Source organism: Entelurus aequoreus, linkage group LG06, assembly GCF_033978785.1.
Source record: "Entelurus aequoreus isolate RoL-2023_Sb linkage group LG06, RoL_Eaeq_v1.1, whole genome shotgun sequence".
NCBI classification, from domain to species: domain Eukaryota; kingdom Metazoa; phylum Chordata; class Actinopteri; order Syngnathiformes; family Syngnathidae; genus Entelurus; species Entelurus aequoreus.
The window spans coordinates 38,286,872-38,314,044 of record NC_084736.1 but is presented as its reverse complement, the minus strand read 5'-3'; the positions used below and the strand labels follow the sequence as shown (position 1 = coordinate 38,314,044).

Sequence of the window (27,173 nt, the reverse complement as noted above, 5' to 3'; positions counted from 1 at the left end):
AGGACATGGGCGGTTATTTGCACAAGGCTTTTATTTGTTTTTGCACCAGCCTGCACAAAGCCATTATTTGGTTACAATGGTTACTGTCCAGTATTTTTTTTTTCGTACAAAAAACTTTAAATGTAAAAGCTATTGTAAACATGCAAACAAAAAAACAAGAGATCAACATGAGGTAGGCTATCAAAAGACAAGAGATCAACAAGGCCTCAACATGGCAGTAGTGCAACAACTGTCAAATAGAATACCAATACTAAAAATAAATAAACTTTTTAAATAAAGCAGCCTACCGGGAAAATTGGATATTGGAGGTCTCAAGGTTGGCAAGTATGGCTGTGGGGCTGTCTTGGTTGACAAGACTCTGCAGCATCGCGTGGACATCGGGGGCGGTACCTCTGGATTGGCAGACCGGGGTGGTGGTTCCTCTCTTTAAGAAGGGGAACCGGAGGGTGTGTTCTAACTATCGTGGGATCACACTCCTCAGCCTCCCCGGTAAGGTCTATTCAGGTGTGCTGGAGAGGAGGCTACGCCGGATAGTCGAACCTCGGATTCAGGAGGAACAGTGTGGTTTTCGTCCTGGTCGTGGAACTGTGGACCAGCTCTATACTCTCGGCAGGGTCCTTGAGGGTGCATGGGAGTTTGCCCAACCAGTCTACATGTGTTTTGTGGACAAGGAGAAGGTATTTGACCGTGTCCCTCGGGAAGTTCTGTGGGGATTGCTCAGAGAGTATGGGGTATCGGACTGTCTGATTGTGGCGGTCCACTCCCTGTATGATCAGTGCCAGAGTTTGGTCCGCATTGCCGGCAGTAAGTCGGACACGTTTCCAGTGAGGGTTGGACTCCGCCAAGGCTGCCCTTTGTCACCGATTCTGTTCATAACTTTTATGGACAGAATTTCTAGGCGCAGTCAAGGCGTTGAGGGGATCTGGTTTGGTGGCTGCAGGATTAGGTCTCTGCTTTTTGCAGATGATGTGGTCCTGATGGCTTCATCTGGCCAGGATCTTCAACTCTTGCTGGATCGGTTCGCAGCTGAGTGTGAAGTGACTGGGATGAGAATCAGCACCTCCAAGTCCGAGTCCATGGCTCTCGCCCGGAAAAGGGTGGAGTGCCATCTCCGGGTTGCGGAGGAGACCCTGCCCCAAGTGGAGGAGTTCAAGTACCTCGGAGTCTTGTTCACGAGTGAGGGAAGAGTGGATCGTGAGATCGACAGGCGGATCGGTGCGGCGTCTTCAGTAATGCGGACGCTGTATCGATCCGTTGTGGTGAAGAAGGAGCTGAGCCGGAAGGCAAAGCTCTCAATTTACCGGTCGATCTACGTTCCCATCCTCACCTATGGTCATGAGCTTTGGGTTATGACCGAAAGGACAAGATCACGGGTACATGCGGCCGAAATGAGTTTCCTCCGCCGGGTGGCGGGGCTCTCCCTTAGAGATAGGGTGAGAAGCTCTGCCATCCGGGAGGAGCTCAAAGTAAAGCCGCTGCTCCTCCACATCGAGAGGAGCCAGATGAGGTGGTTCGGGCATCTGGTCAGGGTGCCACCCAAACGCCTCCCTAGGGAGGTGTTGAGGGCACGTCCGACCGGTAGGAGGCCACGGGGAAGACCCAGGACACGTTGGGAAGACTATGTCTCCCGGCTCGCCTGGGAACGCCTCGGGATCCCCCGGGAGGAGCTGGACGAAGTGGCTGGGGAGAGGGAAGTCTGGGTTTCCCTGCTTAGGCTGCTGCCCCCGCGATCCGACCTCGGATAAGCGGAAGAAGATGGATGGATGGATGGATGGACAATAATTTGACAATGAGCTCGATGTGTTTTTACTGCCATCTAGTACCGATTGGTACCGGGCCGCACAAGAAATAAAAAAATATTTGTTTTTTCTTAATTTTTTTTCTTTAAATTAAATCAACATAAAAAACACAATATATACATTATAGATCAATACAGTCTGCAGGGATACAGTCCGTAAGCACACATGATTGTATTTCTTTATGACAAAAAAATTATTCCTGTGTCAGAAATGTTTGAATATGTATGTGTGTGTCCCATCATGTATACAGTAGTGTGTGTGTGTGTGTGTGTCCCATCATGTATACAGTAGTGTGTGTGTGTGTGTCCCATCATGTATACAATAGTGTGTGTGTGAAATCATAACTCCATCATGTATACCAGGGGTGTCCAAAGTGCGGCCCGGGGGCCATTTGCGGCCCGCAGGTAGTTTTTTAACGGCCCCATGGCACATTGTAAAAATACGATGAAAAAAAAATTAAAAACATAAAAAGTGGTATAAAAGAGCAAACAGGTGAAATGTAACAAGAAAATGTTGAATTATTTACTCTAATAACACAAAGCTGCCATGCAGGCTGTTTCTTTAAAAAATAATAATGAATCAAAATCAATGTCATTATGAATTATTGACCGATTCAAGGCTCCATTTACTTCACATTAAATATTCCACTTTGAGATATTTTGGGGGGAAAATGTTGCATATTTTTTGGTTGCCATTTAAAAAAACATAGTTTTTTAAAGAAGGGCCTAACGAACAAACAAACAACATAAACAACAATAAAACTTATAATTGACGGCTAGATCTGAAGTTGATCTTGAGACTATTGTGGTAAAAGTTAAAAAAAATGTTGCATTTATTTTTTTAAACTTTACTGAGCAGTACCCTTTTGGATCCCCAATAATTTTAGTGGGACTTTTTTTTTTTTTAAGTGTCATTACTCAAAAAAATAATGAATTAAAATCAATGTTGTTATGAGTTATTGACCTTTTTAAGACTCAAATTATTATATAATCTCAAATATTCCACTTTAAAATTTTATTGGGGGAATATATTGCATATTTTGTGTTTTTTTTCCATAAAAAACACGGTTTTCCTTGACAAAAATGGCATACAACTTAAATCTTTAAAAGCGTTATATTGACAGATAGACCTAATGTTGATCTAGAGCAGGGGTCACCGACATTTTTGAAACCAAGAGCTACTTCTTGGGTACTGATTAATGCGAAGGGCTACCAGTTTGATACAAACTTAAATAAATTGCCAGAAATAGCCAATTTGCTCAATTTACCTTTAACTCTGTTATTATTAATAATTAATAATATTTATCTTTGTGGAAACACTGATCATCTTAATGATTTCTCACAATAAATATATATAGAAACAGATAAATATCAATATGAAACACTTTATTTTTATATTTTATCTAACTGCACATTTTTCAAATTGAACATTTTCAAATGATCACTTCTAAGACAGTCTTGTAAAATCACAATATCTCATTTTAACTAGCTAGCCACTAACATTTTTTAACAAATCATGAATTACTTTGCACCATGTTTGTACAAATAATAACTCATGTAAAATACAAAAGTCAACTCTCAAATTTTTTAATAAATCATGTCACACGTTGAACTGGACACCAAATCTGTTATCTGTTTCTTTGTTAGTTAGTGGGAAGCCTGGCATTGCATGCTGTTAACTAGTGTGTTGTACTCTGGTGTGTAACTTGACACTGCAACTCTGAGTCTTGCAGATGTGCATCAGTGAGGCGTGTTCTGTGTTTGTTCTTGATGAAGTTCATGTCAGAAAAGGCTGATTCACAAAGATAAGTTGAACCAAACAGGCTTGCAACCTTCATAGCTGCTGCGCATACACCACTGTACTTTTCTGTGTCAACAAGGCACCAAAAGTTTGGTGCAGCCTGGTGGGCTTTGAGGTGGAGGTCATTTTGCAGTGTTACAATTTCAATCTCCACCTGTTCAGCATCCAGGCTGAATGTTGCACTTAACTGCTCAGCAATGCATGATATGTCCACGTTCATGAAAGGATTAGAAATGAACGACACACATGGCTCAAGCTGATCCAGGTCACAAAACCTTTTCTCAAACTCTTGCCCAACTCTGTTTATGACCTGAGAGTACTTTTCTGCAACTTTGTCAAAAGCATCAGATGCAGAAGCATTGTCTTTCAGCACCATCTGCACAGAGGGAAAGTGCAGCACTTTTTTTCTCTGTAAATACCAGCTCACTGGTAAGTGCTGCTATTTTTAGAACAGGCCAGCGGGCGACTCATCTGGTCCTTACGGGCTACCTGGTGCCCGCGGGCACCGCATTGGTGAACCCTGATCTAGAGATTTAAACCTTGAATAATAATAATAATAATAATAATAATACTAAATAATGACACATTTGTAATATTTTTTTGGACCAAAACCTTTTGGGGTCCCCGGGATCAAGTCTGAGTGGAGGCCTAAATGTATCTTTTTTATACATATATTGTATTGGTTTTTAAAATGAAAAATATCAAAATGGCCCCCGCTTGCTTTGATTTTTCAGTGTGCGGCCCTCTGTGGAAAAAGTTGATGTATACAGTAGTGTGTGTGTGTCTCATCATGTATACAGTGGTGTGTGTGTGTGTCTGTGTGTGTGTGTCCCATCATGTATACAGTAGTGTATGTGTCAAATCATAACTCAATCATGTATACAGTAGTGTGTGTCCCATCATGTATACAGTAGTGTGTGTCTCATCATGTATACAGTAGTGTGTGTGTGTCCCATCATGTATACAGTAGTGTGTGTGTGTGTGTCCCATCATGTATACAGTAGTATGTGTCCCATCATGTATACAGTAGTGTGTGTCAAATCATAGTGTACCAAAATGATGTATTGTGTCTGCTTTCCTCCCAAAGACTTTGTGTGGCAACAAGGCCCAGGGTCAGGTCTTGAGCTCCGCCTCTACCAGCAGCAGCAGCAGCAGCACTCTCCTCCGCGCAGTGCCTGTGGTCACCACGGGGGGCGTGGCCAAAACCAACGCCATCCACCAGCTGCTAACAAACGGCGGACTGGCCAAGCTGGCCAGCAGTTTGCCAAGTTTGGCCCACATCAGTAACCAGAGCGCTGGTACGTCTGCAACTGCCAGAGCACGACGGCCCCGCTGAACGCCGCCACTTTGTGTCCGTCTGATGTGTGTGTGTGCGTGTGTCTGGGGACACTTTCCTTATTATCACTTCCCATCTTATGTATGATAGAGAATAATGCTGCCTCATTTTTGTTGTCTGTTTTTTTTTTTTTAATTGTCTCATCATTCCATAATATTTTGTAAAGCCTCCATTGAATCATCTGCATGTAAACGCTGCCCTGTATCGCTGATGTTCCAATAAAAAGTGGAATCTGACTTCTGTCTTGTTTTCCTCCCATCACTGACAAAACATTTGTGTAGAGAAGCCATTGTGTGTTTTTAGCACTAAGCATTTGTGTTTGTGTGTTGTTAGGGCAGAAAGGCCCCACTTCCATAACTGTGATGCTTCGAGGAGCACAGCCCAGCAGAGCCACGGCCCTCAGCCAAGCTGGTGAAGTCACAAACACGAGCAGAAGGTGCGTCCCGCTTGTTGGCTGACAGCTAGTGCACTAATCGCCAGTTGTCCACTGGAGCGTCAATCTAGCTGGCAACCAGAATGCTAATCGTTAGCTGTCAACTAAAGTATTAATCGCTAGCTGACAACAAGCTCGCTGATTGCTTGCTGGCAATTTACACGCCAATTGTTAGCTGACAACTAGTGTGCTAATCGCTAGCTGACAACTAATCACTATCTGAAACTGGCACGTTAATCCCAACGAGTGTGCTCATCACTAGCTGGCATCTAGTGCTCCAATCGCTAGCTGACTACTAGTGCACTAATCGTTAGCTGGGAACTAGCACGCCAATCACTAGCTGACAACTATGAAGTTAATCGCTAGCTGGCATGTAGAGCGTAACTCGTTAGCTGACAAGTAGCGGGCTGAACGCTGGCTGTGAACTAGCAGGTAACTCACTAGCTGCAACAAACGCACCAATCGCTAGCTGAAAACTAGTGCACCAACCGTGAGCCGGCAACTAAAGCGCCATTTGCTAGATGAAAGCAAGCACTCTAATCCCCAGCTGACAACTAATGTGTCAAAAGACACATTCATGGAAAAGTTGCAGGGGTAGAACATAAAAACATGCAAAAAAATCAAGCAAAAATGTCACCACCTGTGCGGACGCCCTGGGGTGGAGCGACGTACCCCTGTTGAAGACCTCTGAGTGAAATATCCTCATGGCAAAATCATACTGCAATACAACATGCTATGCTAATTGCTAGCTGCTAGCTGTAGGAGAAAATGTGTTTAGAACTCCCAGAAGAGCTGATAATGTGCTCATCATGTGTGGTCAAAAGTGTACATACACTTGTAAAGAACATAATGTCATGGCTGTATAGAGTTTCCAATCATTTCTAAAACCCTTATTTTTTTGTGATAGAGTGATTGGAGCACATGTTTGTCACAAAAAACATTCATGAAGTTTGCTTCTTTTATGAATTTATTATGTGTCTACTGAAAATGTGAGCAAATCTGCTGGGTCAAAAGTATACATACAGCAATGTTAATATTTGCTTACATGTCCCTTGGCAAGTTTCACTGCAATAAGGCACTTTTGGTAGCCATCCACAAGCTTCTGGCAAACTTCTGCTTGAATTTTTGACCACTCCTCTTGACAAAATTGGTGCAGTTCAGCTAAATTTGTTGGTTTTCTCACATGGACTTGTTTCTTCAGCATTGTCCACACGTTTAAGTCAGGATTTTGGGAAGGCCATTCTAAAACCTTCATTCTAGCCTGATTTAGCCATTCTGTTACCACTTTTGAGGTGTGTTTGGGGTCATTATCCTGTTGGAACACCCAACTGTGCCCAAGATCCAACCTCCGGGCTGATGATTTTAGGTTGTCCTGAAGAATTTGGAGGTAATCCTCCTTTTTCATTGTCCCATTTAAAGCACCAATTCCATTGGTAGCAAAACAGGCCCAGAGCATAATACTACCACCACCATGCTTGACAGTAGGCATGGTGTTCCTGGGATTAAAGGCCTCACCTTTTCTCCTCCAAACATATTCAATCCACTTTATTTGTATAGCACATTTAAACAACAAAAATGTTTCCAAAGTACTGCACTAAAATATTAAAAACAATATTCAAATATTATCCCTAGCTCCACCAATGACTGAATGAAAACAAAAAGTAAATAAATATGAAACCAATATAAAAACAATATAACAATAAATATGATTAAAAACGATTTTAAAGGGTAAAACCAATTGAAACAATAAATACAAATCTAAATTTAAAAACACAGAGGACCACACAACTCACATAGTGTTAAAAGCCAGAGAATAAAAGTGGGTCTTAATTGGTGGGTATTGTGGCCAAACAGCTCAATTTTTGTTTCATCTGACCACAGAACATCCAGAAGGTCTTATCTTTGTCCATGTCAGATGAAACAAAAATGTAGCTACTTTTGACCCAGCAGATTTGGTCACATTTTCAGTAGACCCATAATAAATTCATAAAAGAAGCAAACTTCATGAATGTTTTTTGTGACCAACAAGTATGTGCTCCAATCACTCTATCGCAAAAAAATAAGAGTTGTAGAAATTATTGGAAACTCAAGACAGCCATGACATTATGTTCTTTACAAGTGTATGTACACTTTTGACCACCACTGTATATATCAGAGCTCATCTAAATTGGACTTTTGTGTTGCAGCGACGTGTCAGCTGAGAGCCTGTGAACAACACAACGTGACGGGATCTGCTGCTGATAACACAGTTGTGGGTTCACCAGAGTGGACATTTGTGGTTTGACATCTTCATCTAGATTACACATAAACATGTCATAATATATTGATGTTCTTTGAGTATCTCACTGCCAATAACCATAATTGTGTCTTGAGTTTCTCTAATGCTCCATGTCCTAATACAGCCCACACTTCCAGTCTGGAATAGTAGATGAGATGATTGTCTTCTCTATTCATGCAAGGACACTTTCAAAGTATCACATTATAATCTTGTAGTCTAAATGTAATACATACTCATACTGGCCCTTTTTTAAGATCTGATGTTAATATCTGTATGATATCAGCATTGGATGATATCGGTTTGTGTGTAAAATGTCCGATACAAGCAGTCCTGGAGCGTGTTTACTTGTTTAGACAGCTAATGTCCTACAATTAATACACCCTTTCTTCTAAGTCGTTTTAAAAAAAGTGAACATGCTAGGCTATAGGCTACTAGGAGCTAGCAGCTACACAACAGCTAAGCACATGATAGCACACAAGCTAGCCAAACGCAACCAGTGTCCTTCATTGAACCTGTGTGAAGTTGGCGCCCCCACATGGTCAAAATCTCCCCAAACTTGTGCTGCTAAAGGTTTTGTGCTAACTAGGATCGTTTGAATGTTATTAAGGTTTTATGGAGCCGATTGTTCATCTTAATTCCTTAATAACATAAAAACTACTAGACCAAAACTTTGTGCAGCACAAACAACTGGAGGAACAAGATTGGAAGGCTGTTAACAAATAATACTATAACACGTTAATAACTTGATTACTAGAATAGTAAGAGCAAAACAATGGCTGCACAAACAATTGGGACTGGTGTTGGGCAATTTGGACATAGTTGGGGACTATTCATTAATAATAACATACAACTTGAACAAAAACTATAATAGTTAGACCAAAAATGTTAACAGCGCAAACAATTGGGACTGGGTTTTGGCGATTTGACATAGTTGGGGACTATTCGTGAATAATATGTTAATTACATCTTAATAAATAAATAAAAACTAATAATTAGACCAAAAATGTTTGCAGCACAAACAATTGGGACTGGTTTAGGGAGATTTGACAGAGTTGGGGACTACTCATGAATAATATGTTAATTACATGGTAATAACATAAAGACTATAATAGTTGGACCAAAATGTTTGCAGCACTAACAATTGGGACTGGTTTAGGGAGATTTGGACAAGGCGCGGGGCCAATGTCACACAGGTGATGCCAAAGTATCCAGTAACAAACGTGTCCACATCATTCAACTGACTGTGTCAAAACTCATGAGCTTAATTGAATGCATTATTGTGGCCAAAAAACCCAAATGCCATTCCACTTGAACTTGAAGACAGCGCAAGTTCATTGCAGACAGTCAATAATAAATATGTGTTTTTCATACCTATCACTGTTCTCTGTTTGACTCATGTGACTATAGTAGTATCGTTCCTGTTGATATCACATGGGATTAGTAATGTTATTAGCCAATATCAGTGTGGTATCTGAAGTGAAAACAAGGTGAACTCACATTGATGTTTGCACTAATATCAGTAATGAGCGTATCACACTGTGAAAAGCTGCCTTCAACATATTCCACCTGTTGGACAAAGCATGAGGACTTTGGGGGAGCTGCAGCAGCTTGAGAAAAATAAAGAAAAGCATTTTTTTTTTTAAATGTTGCTGATCATCCCCAATAGAAAGGTACACATCCTTCCCTATTCTGTGCATTCTAAATAGTAATACACTGCTAGCACAAGGCAGCAAACAATGCAAGTGATATCTCTTATTCTGCCTGTAAGCAGTATCAGTCACGTTGATGATAACATGTCATATTTTCAACAATAACTACCACTAATCTTTGCAGATTTCATGAGAGACAACAACTTTGGGACCGATCCAGAACCTTATCTTTTTGAACAAATGACCTAACAGTTTTCAGCAATTTTGTATTATTACTTCAACGATTTTCAAAGCCAACGACTTTCCTCAAGCTCCAGCAGCTTGAGGAAAATAAAGTAAAGTATATTTTTAATTTTGCCCATCATCCACAATCCTTATGTGAGACAAGAATATTCCCTTTTTTTGTGCATTCTAAATAGCAAAAAAGTGCTAACACAAGGTGGCTAACAATGCAGGTGATGGAAATTCACTTATAGCGCCTATAATGTTGCTCAAAAAGGTTAATTATGTCTTCTTATTCATATACTTTTCACATTTTCTCCTAATAATACAATATTTAAAAAATTCAATTTAATTTATAATTAGATTACATTTTTACCTAAAAATTCCATCTTAATATATAATTAGATGGAATTTTTAAATAAAAATAAAAATTTTAAAATAAAAATAAAAACTTCCGGGCATGTTTTATATGCACGTTGAAACAGGCACGTTCTTAATGTCATTGTAATATTTACACTATTTAGTCATTTTAAACATTACCGTAACTTCTTTCCTGGACATATTGATTTGACACAGCGCCTAGCAACACTACTTATGTCAACAACAACAACACTATTTCATCATGGCGGACTTCATGAGAGACGACAACTTTAGGACAAATGAAGATCCAGAACCATATTTCTTAAACCAATAATAATCAACTTTTATTATTACTTAACGATTTTCAAAGGCGGCGACACCAGAAGACTTCTGGGGAGCCCCAGAAGCTTGAGAAAAATAAAGAAAAGCCGTTTAGGTAGTTTGCCCGTAATCCACAAACCTCATGTGAGACAAGAATCTTTCCCTTTTTTTTGTGCATTCTAAATGGTAAAAAACTGCTAGCACAAGGCGGATCACAATACAGGTGATATTCGCTGATAGCGCCTATGATGTTGCTCAAAAAGGTTCATTGTGTCTTCTTATTCATATACTTTTCACATTGTATTGTAATCAGACTATATTTTTGGTATATTAGATGGAATTTATACCTAAAAATTCCATCTAATATAATTTAATAATTTGTACCAAAAGATTCCATCTAATATACTGTAAATATTGTCTGATTACAAGAAATGTTGAAAAGCCTCTAATGTTCTTACAAAAACTTCCCGCCATGTTTTATATGCACGTTGAAATAGGCACGTTCTTAATGTCAATGTAATATTTACACTATTTAGTCATTTTAAACATTACCGTAACTTTTTTCCTGGACATATTGATTTGACACAGCGCCTAGCAACACTACTTATGTCAACAACAACAACACTATTTCATCATGAGAGATGACAAATGAAGATCCAGAACCGTATTTTTTAAACCAATAATAATCAACTTTTATTATTACTTAAACAACTTTCAAAGGCGGCGACACCAGAAGACTTCCAGGGAGTCCCAGCAGCTTGAGAAAAAATAAAGAAAGGCTGTATTGGAAATTTGCCCGTAATCCACAAACCTTATGTGAGAAAATAATTTTTCCCTTTTTTTTGTGTGCATTCTAAATGGTAAAAAACTGCTAGCACAAGGTGGCTAACAATGCAGGTGATATTCGCTGATAGCGCCTATGATGTTGCTCAAAAAGGTTCATTGTGTCTTCTTATTCATATACTTTTCACATTGTATTGTAATCAGACTATATTTTTGGTATATTAGATGGAATTTATACCTAAAAATTCCATCTAATATAATTTAAGTATTTTTACCTAAAGATTCCATCTCATATACTGTAAATATTGTCTGATTACAAGAAATGTTGAAAAGCCTTTTATGTTCTTACAAAAACTTCCTGCCATGTTTTATATGCACGTTGAAACAGGCACGTTCTTAATGTCAATGTAATATTTACACCATTTAGTCATTTTAAACATTACTGTAACTTCTTTCCTGGATGCATTGATTTGACACAGCGCCCAGCAACACTACTTATGTCAACAACAACACTATTTCATCATGGCAGACTTCATGAGAGACGACAACTTTAGGACAAATGAAGATCCAGAACCATATTTCTTAAACCAATAATAATCAACTTTTATTATTACTTAAAGGCCTACTGAAACCCACTACTACCGACCACGCAGTCTGATAGTTTATATGTCAATGATGAAATCTTAACATTGCAACACATGCCAATACGGCCGGGTTAACTTATAAAGTGCATATTTAAATTTCCCGGCAAACTTCCGGCTGAAAACGTTTCGATATGATGACGTTTGCGCGTGACGTCAAAGGTTGAAGCGGAAGTATTCAGAGCCCATTGAATCCAATACAAAAAGCTCTGTTTTCATCTCAAAATTCCACAGTATTCTGGACATCTGTGTTGGTGAATCTTTTGCAATTTGTTTAATGAACAATGGAGACTGCAAAGAAGAAAGTTGTAGGTGGGATCGGTGTATTAGCGGCGGACTACAGCAACACAGCCAGGAGGACTTTGAGGATAGCAGACGCGCTAGCCGAACGACCTCACCTTGACTTCCTCTGTCTCCGGGCCGCCGACCGCATCGGTGATCGGGTGAAGTCCTTCGTCGTACCGTCGATCGCTGGAACGCAGGTGAGCACGGGTCGTGATGAGCAGATGAGAGCTGGCGTAGGTGCAGAGCTAATGTGTTTTAGCATAGTTCTGTCTAAGTTAGCTTCAATGGCGTCGTTAGCAACAGCATTGCTAAGCTTCCCTAAGCTGGAAAGCATTAACCGTGTAGTTACATGTCCAGAGTTTGGTAGTATTGTTGATCTTCTGTCTATCCTTCCAGTCAGTGACTTATTTGTTTTGTTTCTATATGCAGTTAAGCCGGATGCTATCACGTTAGCTCAGTAACTAAAGTGCTTCATCGATGTATTGTCGTGAAGATAAAAGTCACTGTGAATGTCCATTTCGCGTTCTCGACTCTCATTTTCAAGAGGATATAGTATCTGAGGTGGTTTAAAATACAAATCCGTGATCCACAATAGAAAAAGGATAGAGTGTGGAATCCAATGAACCCTTGTACCTAAGTTACGGTCAGAGCGAAAAAAGATACGTTCTGCGCTGCACGCTAGTCCTTCACTCTCATGTTCCTCATCCACGAATCTTTCATCCTCGCTCAAATTAATGGGGTAATCGTCGCTTTCTCGGTCCGAATCTCTCGCTGCTGGTGTAAACAATAGGAAAATGTGAGTATCCCTTCCTCCGGTGTCGTCACGCTACTTCCGGTAGGGGCAAGGCTTTTTTTTTATCAGACCAAAAGTTGCGAACTTTATCGTCGTTGTTCTCTACTAAATCCTTTCAGCAAAAATATGGCAATATCGCGAAATGATCAAGTATGACACATAGAATGGATCTGCTATCCCCGTTTAAATAAAAAAACAATTCATTTCAGTAGGCCTTTAAAACGACTTTCAAAGGCGGCGACACCAGAAGACTTCTGGGGAGCCCCAGCAGCTTGAGAAAAATAAAGAAAAGCCGTTTAGGAAGTTTGCCCGTAATCCACAAACCTTATGTGAGACAAGAATCTTTCCCTTTTTTGTGTGCATTCTAAATGGTAAAAAACTGCTAGCACAAGGTGGCTCACAATGCAGGTGATATTGGCTGATAGAGCCTATGATGTTGCTCAAAAATGTTCATTGACATTATTGACATTATACCCCGTCGTCTCCTGCCAGTCGGACGTGCCCTAAACACCTCTCTTCCCCAGGGAGGCGTCCAGACCCTATGGAGAAGACTGGTTCCAGAGACCTTTGTGTGTTGAAGTGAGACGGACTAGGACTACTGGGAACTAATCCACCTCACGCTCCAGCTAAGGCTCCACTTTGAGAATCTATACAAGAATTCAGTGAAAAATATTTGTTGCTTCAAAACTCGCTTCCTGTAAATTTAGACTGAACCAATCCATCCTGTTTCAGAACCAGCTGAGTTTTGAAGCAACACATTTTTTTACACTAAATTTCAAAACACTGTTTTAACAAACTGACTTTTAAAGTGTCAGCAGAATTTCATGTAAACACAAATCAGTTCACAAAATTCAAACAAATTCAGCGTCAAAAAAGCAGAGCAGTGTGTAATCTTCGCAATGACCAGCAGGGGGCGCCAAAAATGAGCAGAGCCATGGTCAAGTCTGTTGTGTCTGCGCTCGGAAACTACAATAAACACATTTTTTACACTTACTGTGTAAAAAATGTTTACTTAAATGTCGTCTAAAATGAGTCCTGAATATGTCGTGTTTGCGACTTTAGCTTGGAGCTAAAAGTAGTCGCATTTAAGCTAGCTAAAGAAGTTCATGTTGGTAACAACAATGTCGGATTCTCTCTTTAAAAGAAGGCTGAAAATGTAAAAAAATGTGTCTTTTCGCCGCCCCCATAGAGCTCGCTAACCTCGCGTTTCAGCTCAGGCTCCACTTTGAGAATCTATAAAGAAAAATTCAGTGAAAAATATTTGTTGCTTCAAAACTCACTTCCTGTAAATTTAGACTGAACCAATCCATCCTGTTTCAGAACCAGCTGAGTTTTGAAGCAATACGTTTTTTTTTTACACTGAATTTCCAAACACTGTTTTGACAAACTGACAGCATAATTTCATGTAAAAAAATAAATAAAAATCAGTTCACAAAATTCAAACAAATAACCCTAAACTAACACCCTCTCCGGATTGTTAATAATCAAATGTAAATAATCAAATGTAGATACTTTTCTTATGATTTCTGATCTCTCTCTCTCTCTCTCTCTCTCTCTCTCTCTCTCTCTCTCTCTCTCTCTCTCTCTCTCTCTCTCTCTCTCTCTCCCCCCCCCCTCCCTCCCTCCCTCCCTCCCTCCCTCCACTACTTGCTGTACATATCCTACCAAGTCCTACACTGTTTCAATGTCCATTTCTCTGTTCTCAATTGTTGATGACTGAAGTGATAACAACCAAACCTACCCCCCCTCCACATCCCACACCCCGGATTGTAAATAACTCAATGTATATACCCTGATGATTATCTTGTGTGATGACTGTATTATGATGATAGTATATATCTGATAGTATATATCTGTATCATGAATCAATTTAAGTGGACCCCGACTTAAACAAGTTTAAAAACTTATTCGGGTTTTACCATTTAGTGGTCAATTGTACGGAATATGTACTTCACTGTGCAACCTACTAATAAAAGTCTCAATCAATCAATCGATACAGTCGTGGTCAAAAGTTTACACACACTTGTAAAGAACATAATGTCATGGCTGTCTTGAGTTTCCAATCATTTCTACAACTTTTATTTTCGTGTGTTTGGGGTCATTGTCCTGTAAGTCTTATCTTTGTCCATGTGATGTCAGATGAAACAAAAATGGAGCTGTTTGGCCACAATACCCAGCAATATGTTTGGAGGAGAAAAGGTGAGGCCTTTCATCCCAGGAACACTACACCTACCGTCAAGCATGGTGGTGGTAGTATTATGATCTAGGCCTGTTTTGCTGCCAATGGAACTGGTGCTTTAAATGGGACAATAAAAAGGAGGATTACCTCCAAATTCTTCAGGACAACCTAAAATCATCAGCCCGGAGGTTGGATCTTGGGCGCAGTTGGGTGTTCCAACAGGACAATGACCCCAAACACACGTCAAAAGTGGTAAAGGAATGGCTAAATCAGGCTAGAATGAAGGTTTTAGAATGGCCTTCCCAATGGTCTTAAAAGTGTGGACAATGCTGAAGAAACAAGTCCATGTCAGAAAACCAACACATTTAGCTGAACTGCACCAATTTTGTCGAGAGGAGTGGTCAAAAATTCAAGCAGAAGCTTGCCAGAAGCTTGTGGATGGCTACCAAAAGCGCCTTATTGCAGTGAAACTTGCCAAGGGACATGTAAGCAAATATTAACATTGCTGTATGTATACTTTTGACCCAGCAGATTTGCTCACATTTTCAGTAGACCCATAATAAATTCATAAAAGAAGCAAACTTCATGAATGTTTTTTGTGACCAACAAGTATGTGCTCCAATCACTCTATCACAAAAAAGTAAGAGTTGTAGAAATGACTGGAAACTCAAGACAGCCATGACATTATGTTCTTTACAAGTGTATGTACACTTTTGACCACGACTGTACATTGAGCGTCCAAAAAGCAGAGCAGTGTAATCCTCGTGATGACCAGCAGGTGGCGCCAAACAGCCTTTAATGAGCAGAGTGGTCAAGTCTTGTGTTTGCGCTCGGAAACAACAATAAAATGGTCAGAATTGGTGTTTTTCCACAAACTCGCCGCGTAAAAAAATGTTTCATTGAACGTCGTCTAAAATGTGTAAATGTTTGGGAATGTTCGCGACTTCAGCGCGGAGCTAAAAGTGCTCTTATTAAGCTAGCTCTTAAAGTTGATGTCGCTAACAACAATGTCGGATCCTCTCTTTAAAAGAAGACTAAAAATCAAAAAAGGTGTCTTTTCGCCGCCCCCCATGGAGCGAGCTTGCCGCCGGAGCATGGAAGTTTCCCCGGCAGTGGCCTGGAGCTCCAGCTGGAGGAACACAACTCACTCCCCCTCCACAGTCACCGGAGAGAGGTCCGCCCTCCGGAGGATCTCCTTTCCCCCTAAAACCTCCCATTTCTCTCTCTCTCTCTCTCTCCCCGCGCCTCTCTTCCTGCCCGCGGCCCCGCTCTGCCTGCACCTTTTATGCCTGGCGTCTGGCCGTCTCCCCCCCACTCAACCATGGATCTCACGGCGAGATGTTGGCTTCTGCTGCCCTGCGTCGGAGCGATACTGGCCATCGATTTGGAGGCGATCGATCCGGGCTACTTGGTGGCGGAGTCCGCGACCACGGCGGATGTTATCGACTATAAGGATCCCTGCAAGGCTGGTGAGTGGAGATCTTTTGTGTGCGTGGAATGAAATGTTTGTACGTGGACGTGCAAACGTGCCACGACTGTGTTTGTTTGGGTGACAGGGCTGCAGGCTCCAAGGGATATTGCGTGACTCTGCGTGTGCGTGGGGGGGAACACTCAAAAGTTTCAGCTTGGTTAAAAAAAAAAAGTGCATTTATTCCAGCGAGTTGATTGAAAAATGTCTGCTGCCTGAGTGGATGTGAACACATTGACACTTTTTGTCTTGATGTCCTCTGATGTTTGTCTGCCATCTGCCAAATCATCTTTGTTGTTATTTTCCATCTGAGTGCTGCAAGTATTCATGAGTGACCCTTTCTCATCTGGCAGCTGCTTAAAAACACTACTTGGGACCCCCCCAAAAAAGGAAAAGTGTGGTGCAGCTTTGTATAAACCAGTGGTTCTCTCACCCCCCCCCCCCCCAAGGGACAAAAACATGTTGCAAGCCCCCCCTGAAGTTGGTATTTATGTTTGTATTTGTGTGTGTCAAGATAGTTCTTAGCTAACCCTAAAGGTGCTATTGCCTCTCACGCTCCCCTGATGTTAGTAAATTTTTTTGCATTTGTGTGTGCCAAGATAGTTCTTAGCTAACATTAAAGGTGCTATTGCCTCTCACATCCCCCCCAGGGGGAAAACATTTTTTTCATGCCCCCCTGAAGTTAGTATTTTTTTTTGTATCTGTGTGTCAAGATAGTTATTAGCTAACATTAAAGGTGCTATTGCCTCTCACGCCTCCCAGGGGACAAACAATTTTTTCACGCCCCCCCGAAGTTAGTATTTATTTTTGTATTTGTGTGTCAAGATAGTTATTAGCTAACATTAAAGGTGCTATTGCCTCTCACGCCACCTGAAGTTAGTATTTATGTTTGTATCTGTGTGTGTCAAGATAGTTCTTAGCTAACATTAAAGGTGCTATTGCCTCTCACGCCACCTGAAGTTAGTATTTATGTTTGTATCTGTGTGTGTCAAGATAGTTCTTAGCTAACATTAAAGGTGCTATTGCCTCTCACCCCCCCTGAAGTTGTATTTGTAAGTGTCAAGATAGTTCTTAGCTAACATTAAAGGTGCTATTGCCTCTCACGTCCCCCTGAAGTTATTATTTATGCATGTATTTGTGTGTGTCAAGATAGTTCTTAGCTAACCCTAAAGGTGCTATTGCCTCTAACACCCCCCTGATGTTAGTACATTTTTTTGCATTTGTGTGTGTCAAGATAGTTCTTAGCTAACATTAAAGGTGCTATTGCCTCTCACATCTCCCTAAGGGGACAAAAACATTTTTCACGCCCCCCTGAAGTTAGTATTTATTTTTGTATCTGTGTGTCAAGATAGTTCTTAGCTAACCCTAAAGGTGCTATTGCCTCTCACACCCCCCTGAAGTTATTAATAATTTTTGTATATGTGTGTCAAGATAGTTATTAGCTAACATTAAAGGTGCTATTGCCTCTCACGCCCCCTGAAGTTAGTATTTATGTTTGTATCTGTGTGTGTCAAGATAGTTCTTAGCTAACATTAAAGGTGCTATTGCCTCTCACACACCCCTGAAGTTATTATTTATTTTTGTATATGTGTGTCAAGATAGTTCTTAGCTAATCTTAAAGGTGCTATTGCCTCTCACACCCCCCTGAAGTTATTTATTTTTGTATATGTGTGTCAAGATAGTTCTTAGCTAACATTAAAGGTGCTATTGCCTCTCACGCCCCCTGAAGTTAGTATTTATGTTTGTATTTGTACTGTATGTGTCAAGATAGTTCTTAGCTAACATTAAAGGTGATATTGCCTCTCACGTCCCCCTGAAGTTATTATTTATGCTTGTATTTGTGTGTGTCAAGATAGTTCTTAGCTAACATTAAAGGTGCTATGACACTATTACCTCTCACGCCCCCTTTATCCTGACACCTCTCGGTGCCCCCTGACATAATTAATTCACGCCCCCCCCTGAAGTTTATATTTAATTTTCTATCTGTATGTGTCAAGATAGTTTTTACCAACATGAAAGGTGCTATCACGCTATTACCTCTCACGCCTCCTTTCCCCAGACTCTCTGGGGGGTGCCCCACTATTTAAAAAGCACTTCATTAGAGAGGCTCACAGTTACAATTTTCTAGGGTACAGAATATTTTCACGCCCCCCCTTGATTTATTTGTCAATCTGTACATGTGCACGTATCTCCTCTATATCAACACATGCAAGGTTGGCTGCAGAGCCAGTGAAGAGACTACTTCCTGTTATTGTTGGATGTTGTCCAGTGTATACAGTTCTGGTCAAAAGTGTACACACTTGTAAAGAACATAATGTCATGGCTGTCTTGAGTTTCCAATCATTTCTACAACTCTTATTTTTTTGTGATAGTGATTGGAGCACATACACTATATTGCCGAAAGTATTTGGCCACCTGCCTTGACTCACATATGAACTTGAAGTGCCATCCCATTCATTTACATGACCCAACCTCTGGGCTGATTATTTTAGGTTGTCCTGAAAAATTTGGAGGTAATCCTCCTTTTTCATTATCCAATTTAAAGCACCAGTTCCATTAGCAGCAAAACAAGCCCAGAGCATAATACTACCACCACCATGCTTGACGGTAGGAATGGTGTTCCTGGGATTAAAGGCCTCACCTTTTCTCCCTCCAAACATATTGCTGGGTATTGTGGCCAAACAGCTCCATTTTTGTTTCATCTGACTACACAACTTTCCTCCAGAAGGTCTTATCTTGAGCTGTTTGGCCACAATACCCAGCAATATGTTTGGAGGAGAAAAGGTGAGGCCTTTAATCCCAGGAACACCATACCTACCGTCAAGCTAGGTGGTGGTAGAACTTTCCTCCAGAAGGTTTTATCTTTGTCCATCTGATGTCAGGCTAAATCAGGCTAGAATGCAGGTTTTAGAATGGCCTTCCCAAGTCCTGACTTAAACGTGTGGACAATGCTGAAGAAACAAGTCCATGTCAGAAAACCAACACATTTAGCTGAACTGCACCAATGTTGTGGTCAAAAATTCAAGCAGAAGCTTGTGGATGGCTACCAAAAGCGCCTTATTGCAGTGAAACTTGCAAAGGGACATGTAAGCAAATATTAACATTGCTGTATGTATACTTTTGACCCAGCAGATTTGCTCACATTTTCAGTAGACACATAATAAATTCATAAAACAACCAAACTCCAAGAATGTTTTTTGTGACCAACAAGTATGTGCTCCAATCACTCTATCACAAAAAAATAAGAGTTGTAGAACTTATTGGAAACTCAAGACAGCCATGACATTATGTTCTTTACAAGTGTATGTACACTTTTGACCACCACTGTATGTGCACCATGTCCTCAAGTAGTCGTGTATATGTCCACCATGTCCTCAAGTAGTCGTGTATATGTCCACCATGTCCTCAAGTAGTCGTGTATATGTCCACCATGTCCTCAAGTAGTTGTGTATATGTCCACCATGTCCTCAAGTAGTTGTGTATACTGTATGTCAACCATGACCTCAAGTAGTCGTGTATATGTCCACCATATCCTCAAGTAGTCGTGTATATGTCCACCATGTCCTCAAGTAGTCGTGTATATGTCCACCATGTCCTCAAGTAGTCGTGTATATGTCCACCATGTCCTCAAGTAGTCGTGTATATGTCCACCATGTCCTCAAGTAGTTGTGTATACTGTATGTCCACCATGTCCTCAAGTAGTTGTGTATATGTCCACCATGTCCTCAAGTAGTCGTGTATATGTCCACCATGTCCTCAAGTAGTCGTGAATATGTCCACCATGTTCTCAAGTAGTCGTGTATATGTCCGCCATGTCCTCAAGTAGTCGTGTATATGTCCACCATGTCCTCAAGTAGTCGTGTATATGTCCACCATGTCCTCAAGTAGTTGTGTATACTGTATGTCAACCATGACCTCAAGTAGTCGTGTATATGTCCACCATGTCCTCAAGTAGTCGTGTATATGTCCACCATGTCCTCAAGTAGTCGTGTATATGTCCACCATGTCCTCAAGTAGTTGTGTATACTGTATGTCCACCATGTCCTCAAGTAGTTGTGTATATGTCCACCATGTCCTCAAGTAGTCGTGTATATGTCCACCATGTCCTCAAGTAGTCGTGAATATGTCCACCATGTTCTCAAGTAGTCGTGTATATGTCCGCCATGTCCTCAAGTAGTCGTGTATATGTCCACCATGTCCTCAAGTAGTCGTGTATATGTCCACCATGTTCTCAAGTAGTCGTGTATATGTCCTCCATGTCCTGTGCTGCCTTCAGGGACGCTCCGTGTGTCAGACTCCATGGGAGGATGTTATGATAATTAGTAATGGAGCTGACACATCTGGAGACAAGAGGACTTCTCCCAACACTTGTCTCCTTCATCCTCAACATGGACTTCCTCACATCACATGACCCCTTGTTTGTTGCATTGTTTCTACAGCCAAAGCCCAAACATCGCAACGTTTATTCAGTTTGAGAGAAGATGAATGCGATGAAATAACCAATCAAGTAGTCCAGGTATGATTAGCATGATGCAATCACTTCATGAGGTCAGACTTGGCAGGATCCCAGGAAGACATTCAGGAGATTAGATCTCCGCTTATTTTCTCCAAATGCAGAATGGATGAGAAGCAGACCTGCTCTGCTTGCTAACGGGACTGCAGTGACGTATTTATTTCATCGTCATGCCAGCACACATGTCAGCAACATTTAGTGACCCAGGTCTTAGATTTAGCCCAATGACAACACATAATAATTGGACTATTGTGGGGTATAAATAGAGTAGATTATAAATAGCTGCAGGCCGATATCAGCCTTTTTTTTTAACTGTTCCAGTGTTTCCATGGCTGAAGATTGTTCTCGCTTACAACTATTTCATCGATTATCTCAACAATTAGTCCGCTAGTCTGAATATTAAGCATAATCATATTCAGTGGCTGTAATTTAGCCATCTGCTATGTGCTAACTAACAAATATGAATTAATAATTCAGAAATATGTATTCATACTGTTACAAGAACAGTAATAACAATTCAAATGCCGACCATTAAAAAGCAAGGACAGGCACAGTGCTGCCAAAAATAAAGTGTATTTTTTTTTATGACAAAAAAGAAAAGTAAAAATAGCAGCAATAAAAACAAGACCGCTTGATAACATAAGAAAAGTTAGCATATTTCTAAGATAGCGCCATGCATCAAAGGCCAGGATTTTTAGCTTCAAATTAATGAAATTAGCAAATATGCTAGCATAAAGCATGACCATGCTAATGTTAGCGTGATAACATAAGAAAAGTTAGCATACTTTTAAGATGGTGCCCAGTATCAAAAGTCATGGTTTTTAAGTTCAGACGAATTAAATGAGCAAATATGCTAGGAGAAAATATTAGCATGCTAATGTTAGCATGATCCCATAGGAAACGTTAGTGTACGTATAAAATGGCGCCAAGTGTCAAAATCTATTATTTTAAGCTTCAAACGAATAAAATGAGCAAATGTGTTAGCAGAAAACGTTATCATGCTAATGTTAGCATGATCACATAGGAAAAGTTAGTTTAGGTCTTAAGACGGTGCCAAGTATCAAAAGTCATGGTTTTTAGGTTCAAACTAATAAAATGAGCAAATATGCTAGGAGAAAATGTTAGCATGCTAATGTTAGCATGATAACATAGGAAAAGTTAGTGTACGTATAAGATGGCGCCAAGTATCAAAATCTATTATTTTTAGGTTCAAATGAATAAAATGAGAAAATATGCTGGCATAAAACGTTAGCATGCTAATATTGGCATAATAACATAGGAAAAGTTAGCATACTTTTAAGACGGTGCCAAGTATCAAAAGTCATGGTTTTTAGGTTCAAATAAATAAAATGAGCAAATGTGTTAGCAGAAAACGTTATCATGCTAATGTTAGCATGATCACATGGGAAAAGTTAGTATACGTCTTAAGATGGCACCAAGTATCAAAATCTATGGTTTTTAGGTTCAAATTAATAAAATGAGAAAATATGCTAGCATAAAACGTTAGCATACATTTTCATGCATATTTGTACGCGCTATCGTAATGTCATCAAGCGAGCGTCATTAAAATGAGCTAATATGCTAACACATTTATGAGTGTCTGTTAGTATTATTAACTCACAATAAATTATAATTCAGTTTCACAAATTTACCAAATGGTCACCGTGGAGTTCTTGAGTCTGTTTAGCTGATTGGAGAGCTAGCTTGCACAGCTAGTGGGTCCATGGCCATGGCTTCTGTTTTGTTTGATCAGCCGTTTTACTGCTGTGCTACAGACACTGTGTGGAAACAATTAATGTATATAAATATGTATAAAATCAGTGTAAATAACTACATTGACAACGTATATATCTGCAGCTTACAGTTTGTTTGTTTTTTCTTTCGAAAATTTAGTGGGTGAGGCTTATATACCAGTGCGCTTTATAATCCGGAAAATGCGGCATTTATTTTGTTAAGTGTTGTGTATATGACATTTAATACATGGCCGATTCACAACACTACTAGCAAGTTCTACATTTAATAAGATCAGCTTTAAAAAAATGTGTTTACTTTAGTTACTTGCTGTAAAACATTTTCAGTTCCTAATCTGTTGTCAAAGTATCGGCCAAAACATTGGGTCGGCCAAAAATGTTGATGAGGACATCCCTATCAATATTTTTGGAATATATTATAAATAGAATAAAAATGAAAATAGGGTATCTTGTCATCCTGTAGTGCAAATAGACTGTCAAAACAATGACAACAAACCACATTTCTGTTACTGTTTCTCTTAGTCCTTTATTATGGGCCAGCTGCAATGCAAGCAGCCCATATTAATATTGCTCATACTTCAACTTTGAATATTATTATAGTTCCGCACGTTTCTCTTACGCGTAATACGTGACGAACCGGCCGACAAACCCCCACATACTTTATGTTATACCGTCGGAAAGGTCTCGTTCGCGCCGATGGGTTGGGAACATTTCGTGTTACCATGGCGAAGCTATTCAGAAAGAAAAAAATAGGGCCAATTGAATGGGCACATACCCTTTTAATGGACGATTGCTCTGAGACAACGGCCAAAAAGACAAGATGACCTCCTCTTGTAGCTCAGCCATACTTTCACGTAGCTCGGTGCTTAACGTCTCATTTTGTACACACTACTTTAACCCTGGCTAAAAAGTTTAGACGTCCATTGTTTGGTTTTGGATGGATGGCCATCGGAAGGAGGCGAGCGCCATCGGGGTTTTCCCATTAAAGCGGATGGCGTCCACTCTAATTTACTAGAGCGTAGAAGCCCAGAAAATATACTTTTATTTTGGTGAACAACCTGTCCTCACGGCCACATCTTTTATGCCACTGTTATGTGTTTCGGTGAAAACGTTGACACACATGTCCTCTCTCAGAAAATGCCACTTTTATGGAGCTCTTCCTTCCCATTTGGCTTCTGGTGGCCCTCAAAGCCAAGAAAGTCAGCTAAATCTCTCATTGACTCCAATGTTAGATGCCGGCGCCTAAAAACACAAACATTCTTATTTTCCTACTCGCTCTAACTCTCCCATTTCCCCACTTATCGGAAATCTGAGAACACCGGAACGTTCCTCAAAGCCTTGAGGCGCTCACCGTTTTCACGAAAAGTTGATACCTCGAAACGTTTGCCCACAATCAGACATTGTTTGGCATGAAGTTGTTCAAAAAATCCTACATAAACTGCTGTCTTTGTGTAATGGTGTACAAACTATCATTAAAAAGTAAATTTCATTGGACACAGGAAGTCACTGAATTATTTCCTACTGCTTTTCCCACATGTTGAATTGTGATGTAGAAAATAAAGTAAACCATTACAGATGACTGCCTTGTCTAAACAATTCCCAATCACACAGACATGACTAAAATATTAATTGTTATTCATAAATAATGCTGCTTGTTGGGAGACTTAAATATTACAAAGTAGGGTTGTCCCGATACCAATATTTTGGTCCAAGTACCAAAATGTATTTCGATACTTTTCTCAATAAAGGGCACCACAAAAAAATGTCATTATTGTCTTTATTGTAACAAAAAATCTTAGGGTACATGAAACATATGTTTATTATTGTAATTTAGTCCTTAAATAAAATAGTGAACATACTGTGTGTGTGACAATCATTGGTACTTTAAGTTTTTAACTTTAACTAGACAACTTGTCTTTTAGTAGTAAGTAAACAAACAAAGACTCCTAATTAGTCTGCTGACGTATGCAGTAACATATTGTGTCATTTATCTACCTATTATTTTGTCTACATTATGAGGGACAAACTGTAAAAAAATATTATTCATCTACTTGTTCATTTACTGTTAATATCTGCTTATTTTCTGTTTCAACATGTTCTATCTACACTTCTGTTAAAATTTGATAATCACTTATTCTTCTCTTCTTTGATACTTGACATTAGTTTTGGATGATACCACACATTTAGGTATCGATCCGATACCAAGTAGTTACACGATAATACATTGGTCATATTCAAAGTCCTCATGTGTCCAGGGACATATTTCCAGACTTTATAAACATAATATGAATTTAAAAAAAAGGAAAAACTTTTTTGTGATGATAAAAAATATGGATGTAATCATAGTAATATCGATTAGATACGCTCCTGTACTTGGTATCATTACAGTGGATGTCAGGTGTAGATCCACCCATGGCATTTGTTTACATTTAGGAACGGTAGCTTTTGTTAGCGGTGACACAGGTGAGCTATTGTATCCTCCTAGGGTGTGTAGTGAAGCATGTTTAGCTATTCCTCGTCCTCCAGTGATAATGTACTTGTAAAAAACTTACTTTATTTGCCGCCATAGAGGCCAGGATTAGTGATTTAGAAGTAGATAAAACACTGTGGATGGATGTTAGCTGCTAGCTAGCTAGCCATGTCTTAAAGCACCTCTTCCTGAGGGTGTTTTAGTGTTATAACTTCACCTTTATCTTGACTTTTTACATCAAAATGTGTCCATTCTCCCTTTTCTGTCTACACACTGTGTCTGCTTGTAAGTACTCTGTGTGTGTGCGCGCTGCCGAACATGCTCCTCCGCTCGTAAAACCAGCAATGTCACGACGTGACGACGACGCGCCGTCATGCCCGTTAAAATAAATAAATAAATAAATATGGGGAACCGGTACTTTTCAGAGTAAAGTACAGTTTTAGCGTACAACCCCACTTCACATTTTTAGTGTTTTTATCCGATTTCAGTTAAAAGTGCCCCCATGTAAACTGTGAATCTACTTTAAAAAAAACAACAACAGTCAGATTTGGTTTTCTCACCTCTCCGAGCACCCGTGTCCCCCTCCCCTCCCCCTCCTGGATCTGACTGCAGGTCCTTCACCTGGTGCCAGAGGAAATAGACAAACACTGACTTATGTCATTCCTCTTGCGGTCAGCACTCGACCTGCTTAGCTCTTTTTCAAACACGACCGCTGCATTTTTCCCTTTAGGGTGTATTTAAAACAAAAAAAACAAAAAAAAAGTCAGCTGTTCTCAATGGAACTTAGTGTCCACCATGTTTTTCCCTATTAAGAACTTCCTCTCATTGACTTTATAAACCCTTGTTAATGTCTCGTCTCGCTCTTAGACGTTGTGTCATGTGTGAACCTGGTCACCCCTTCTTGTGTAGCGTACGTTTATCATCAAATATATTCACTCTTCATATTCCATACTCTGAAATTCCAATAGAATGCAGTTTATTTATAGACTCTATAGGACCGTTATGCAAACACAGACATTAGTTCACCAGCAGCAGTCACTCAGTAGCACACCTAGAGGAACAAAGTGGCATTACAAGCCAACATGCTCTTCATACAAACTTTTACATATTAACTCGGGCTGGGCGATAAACTGTATCACGTCAGAAATGTCCTGTGTCGGTCGATATTGATCATTATTGATATTTTTAATGAACTATCAGGAGAAAAATATATGAAATATAAACATTATTATTTCATAAGTAACCTTTTCTCTGATTATATTTCGCTCAGCTGTCAAAGAAATGTCAACACAAGCATGGAAAACACTCAAACAACGTCAAGTAAATTGAATAATTCTTAAAATGAAAGTGCAAAAATAAGGAATATGTAAGAAATGCCTCATAAAGTGTAAGAAAATAGTGCAAAGTGTGAAAATGTAAACATAGAAAAACCTGATAAGAATTATTTTCTGCAGGTTTAGTGCCAGGAAGTTACAGCTGTGCTCTAAAGGGTAAGTGTGGCTAAGGTGGTGTAGTATGACCAGTCTTAGTGGGGACCAGCACCTTGCATCATTTACAGACCACATTGGTCTGACGACGGTCCCTTTGAAAAAAAATCCAAAAAAGTGCCAAACTGTCCAGGTGACTTTTCCTCTTTCATCCACAATTTCTTCTTTTTGACTTTCTTTTCTCACTCCATGCAGAGAATCAACAACCAGACAGCAAGATGGTGCAACCAAACTTGATAGTTGATACTGTTACCTGATTGGCTGTTAGCGTGTCACTCCCACTGATCAGTGATCACTTCCTGCGTTGCTAGGTTACCAGAGTGCCTTTGTTCATGCAAGCAACCTTGCTTCCATACTTCCACTTTCTTTCGACGAAAAAACAAACACATGTATCAAACATTTTATCAAAGGCATTTAAAAAAAAAAAAAAAGATTACGTGTCTATCGCGATTTATATTGATACGGTCGTATTGCCCAGCCCTAAGTGAACTGGACGTGGGGAGGATTTTAAGTCCAATTGTTGTTCACACAAGAGACAACTAGTATCCCAAAAAGTGATATTGTTAGGATGTTGGCACGTATCGCAGTGTCGCTTTTCATATTGC

At 39.9% G+C, this 27,173-nt stretch overlaps 2 protein-coding genes across 8 annotated transcripts in view; both read left to right on the top strand.

Moving 5' to 3' along the window:
• Window positions 1-9,020, top strand: part of kansl3 (KAT8 regulatory NSL complex subunit 3) — a 61,780-nt gene extending 52,760 nt beyond the window's left edge. For 3 of the 6 annotated variants that reach the window (XM_062050701.1, XM_062050703.1, XM_062050702.1), the window contains 3 exons: window positions 4,687-4,897; window positions 5,269-5,371; window positions 7,555-9,020. In XM_062050701.1, the coding sequence (XP_061906685.1) occupies window positions 4,687-4,897; window positions 5,269-5,371; window positions 7,555-7,579 (339 nt within the window). In that variant the 3' untranslated portion in view covers window positions 7,580-9,020. Of the gene's footprint in view, window positions 1-4,686; window positions 4,898-5,268; window positions 5,372-7,554 lie in introns of those variants that run through there. The other 3 variants (XR_009826542.1, XM_062050705.1, XM_062050704.1) reach the window with 3 other exon arrangements.
• Window positions 9,021-16,103: 7,083 nt separating this feature from the next.
• The window catches only part of bmp1a (bone morphogenetic protein 1a), a 177,645-nt gene continuing 166,575 nt past the window's right edge, over window positions 16,104-27,173 (top strand). For both annotated transcript variants that reach the window (XR_009826541.1, XM_062050700.1), the window contains exon 1: window positions 16,104-16,348. Coding sequence is in view for 1 of the 2 variants with exons in the window: in XM_062050700.1 (XP_061906684.1) it covers window positions 16,165-16,348 (184 nt within the window). In the remaining variant the exon portion in view is untranslated. The remainder of the gene's footprint in view (window positions 16,349-27,173) is intronic.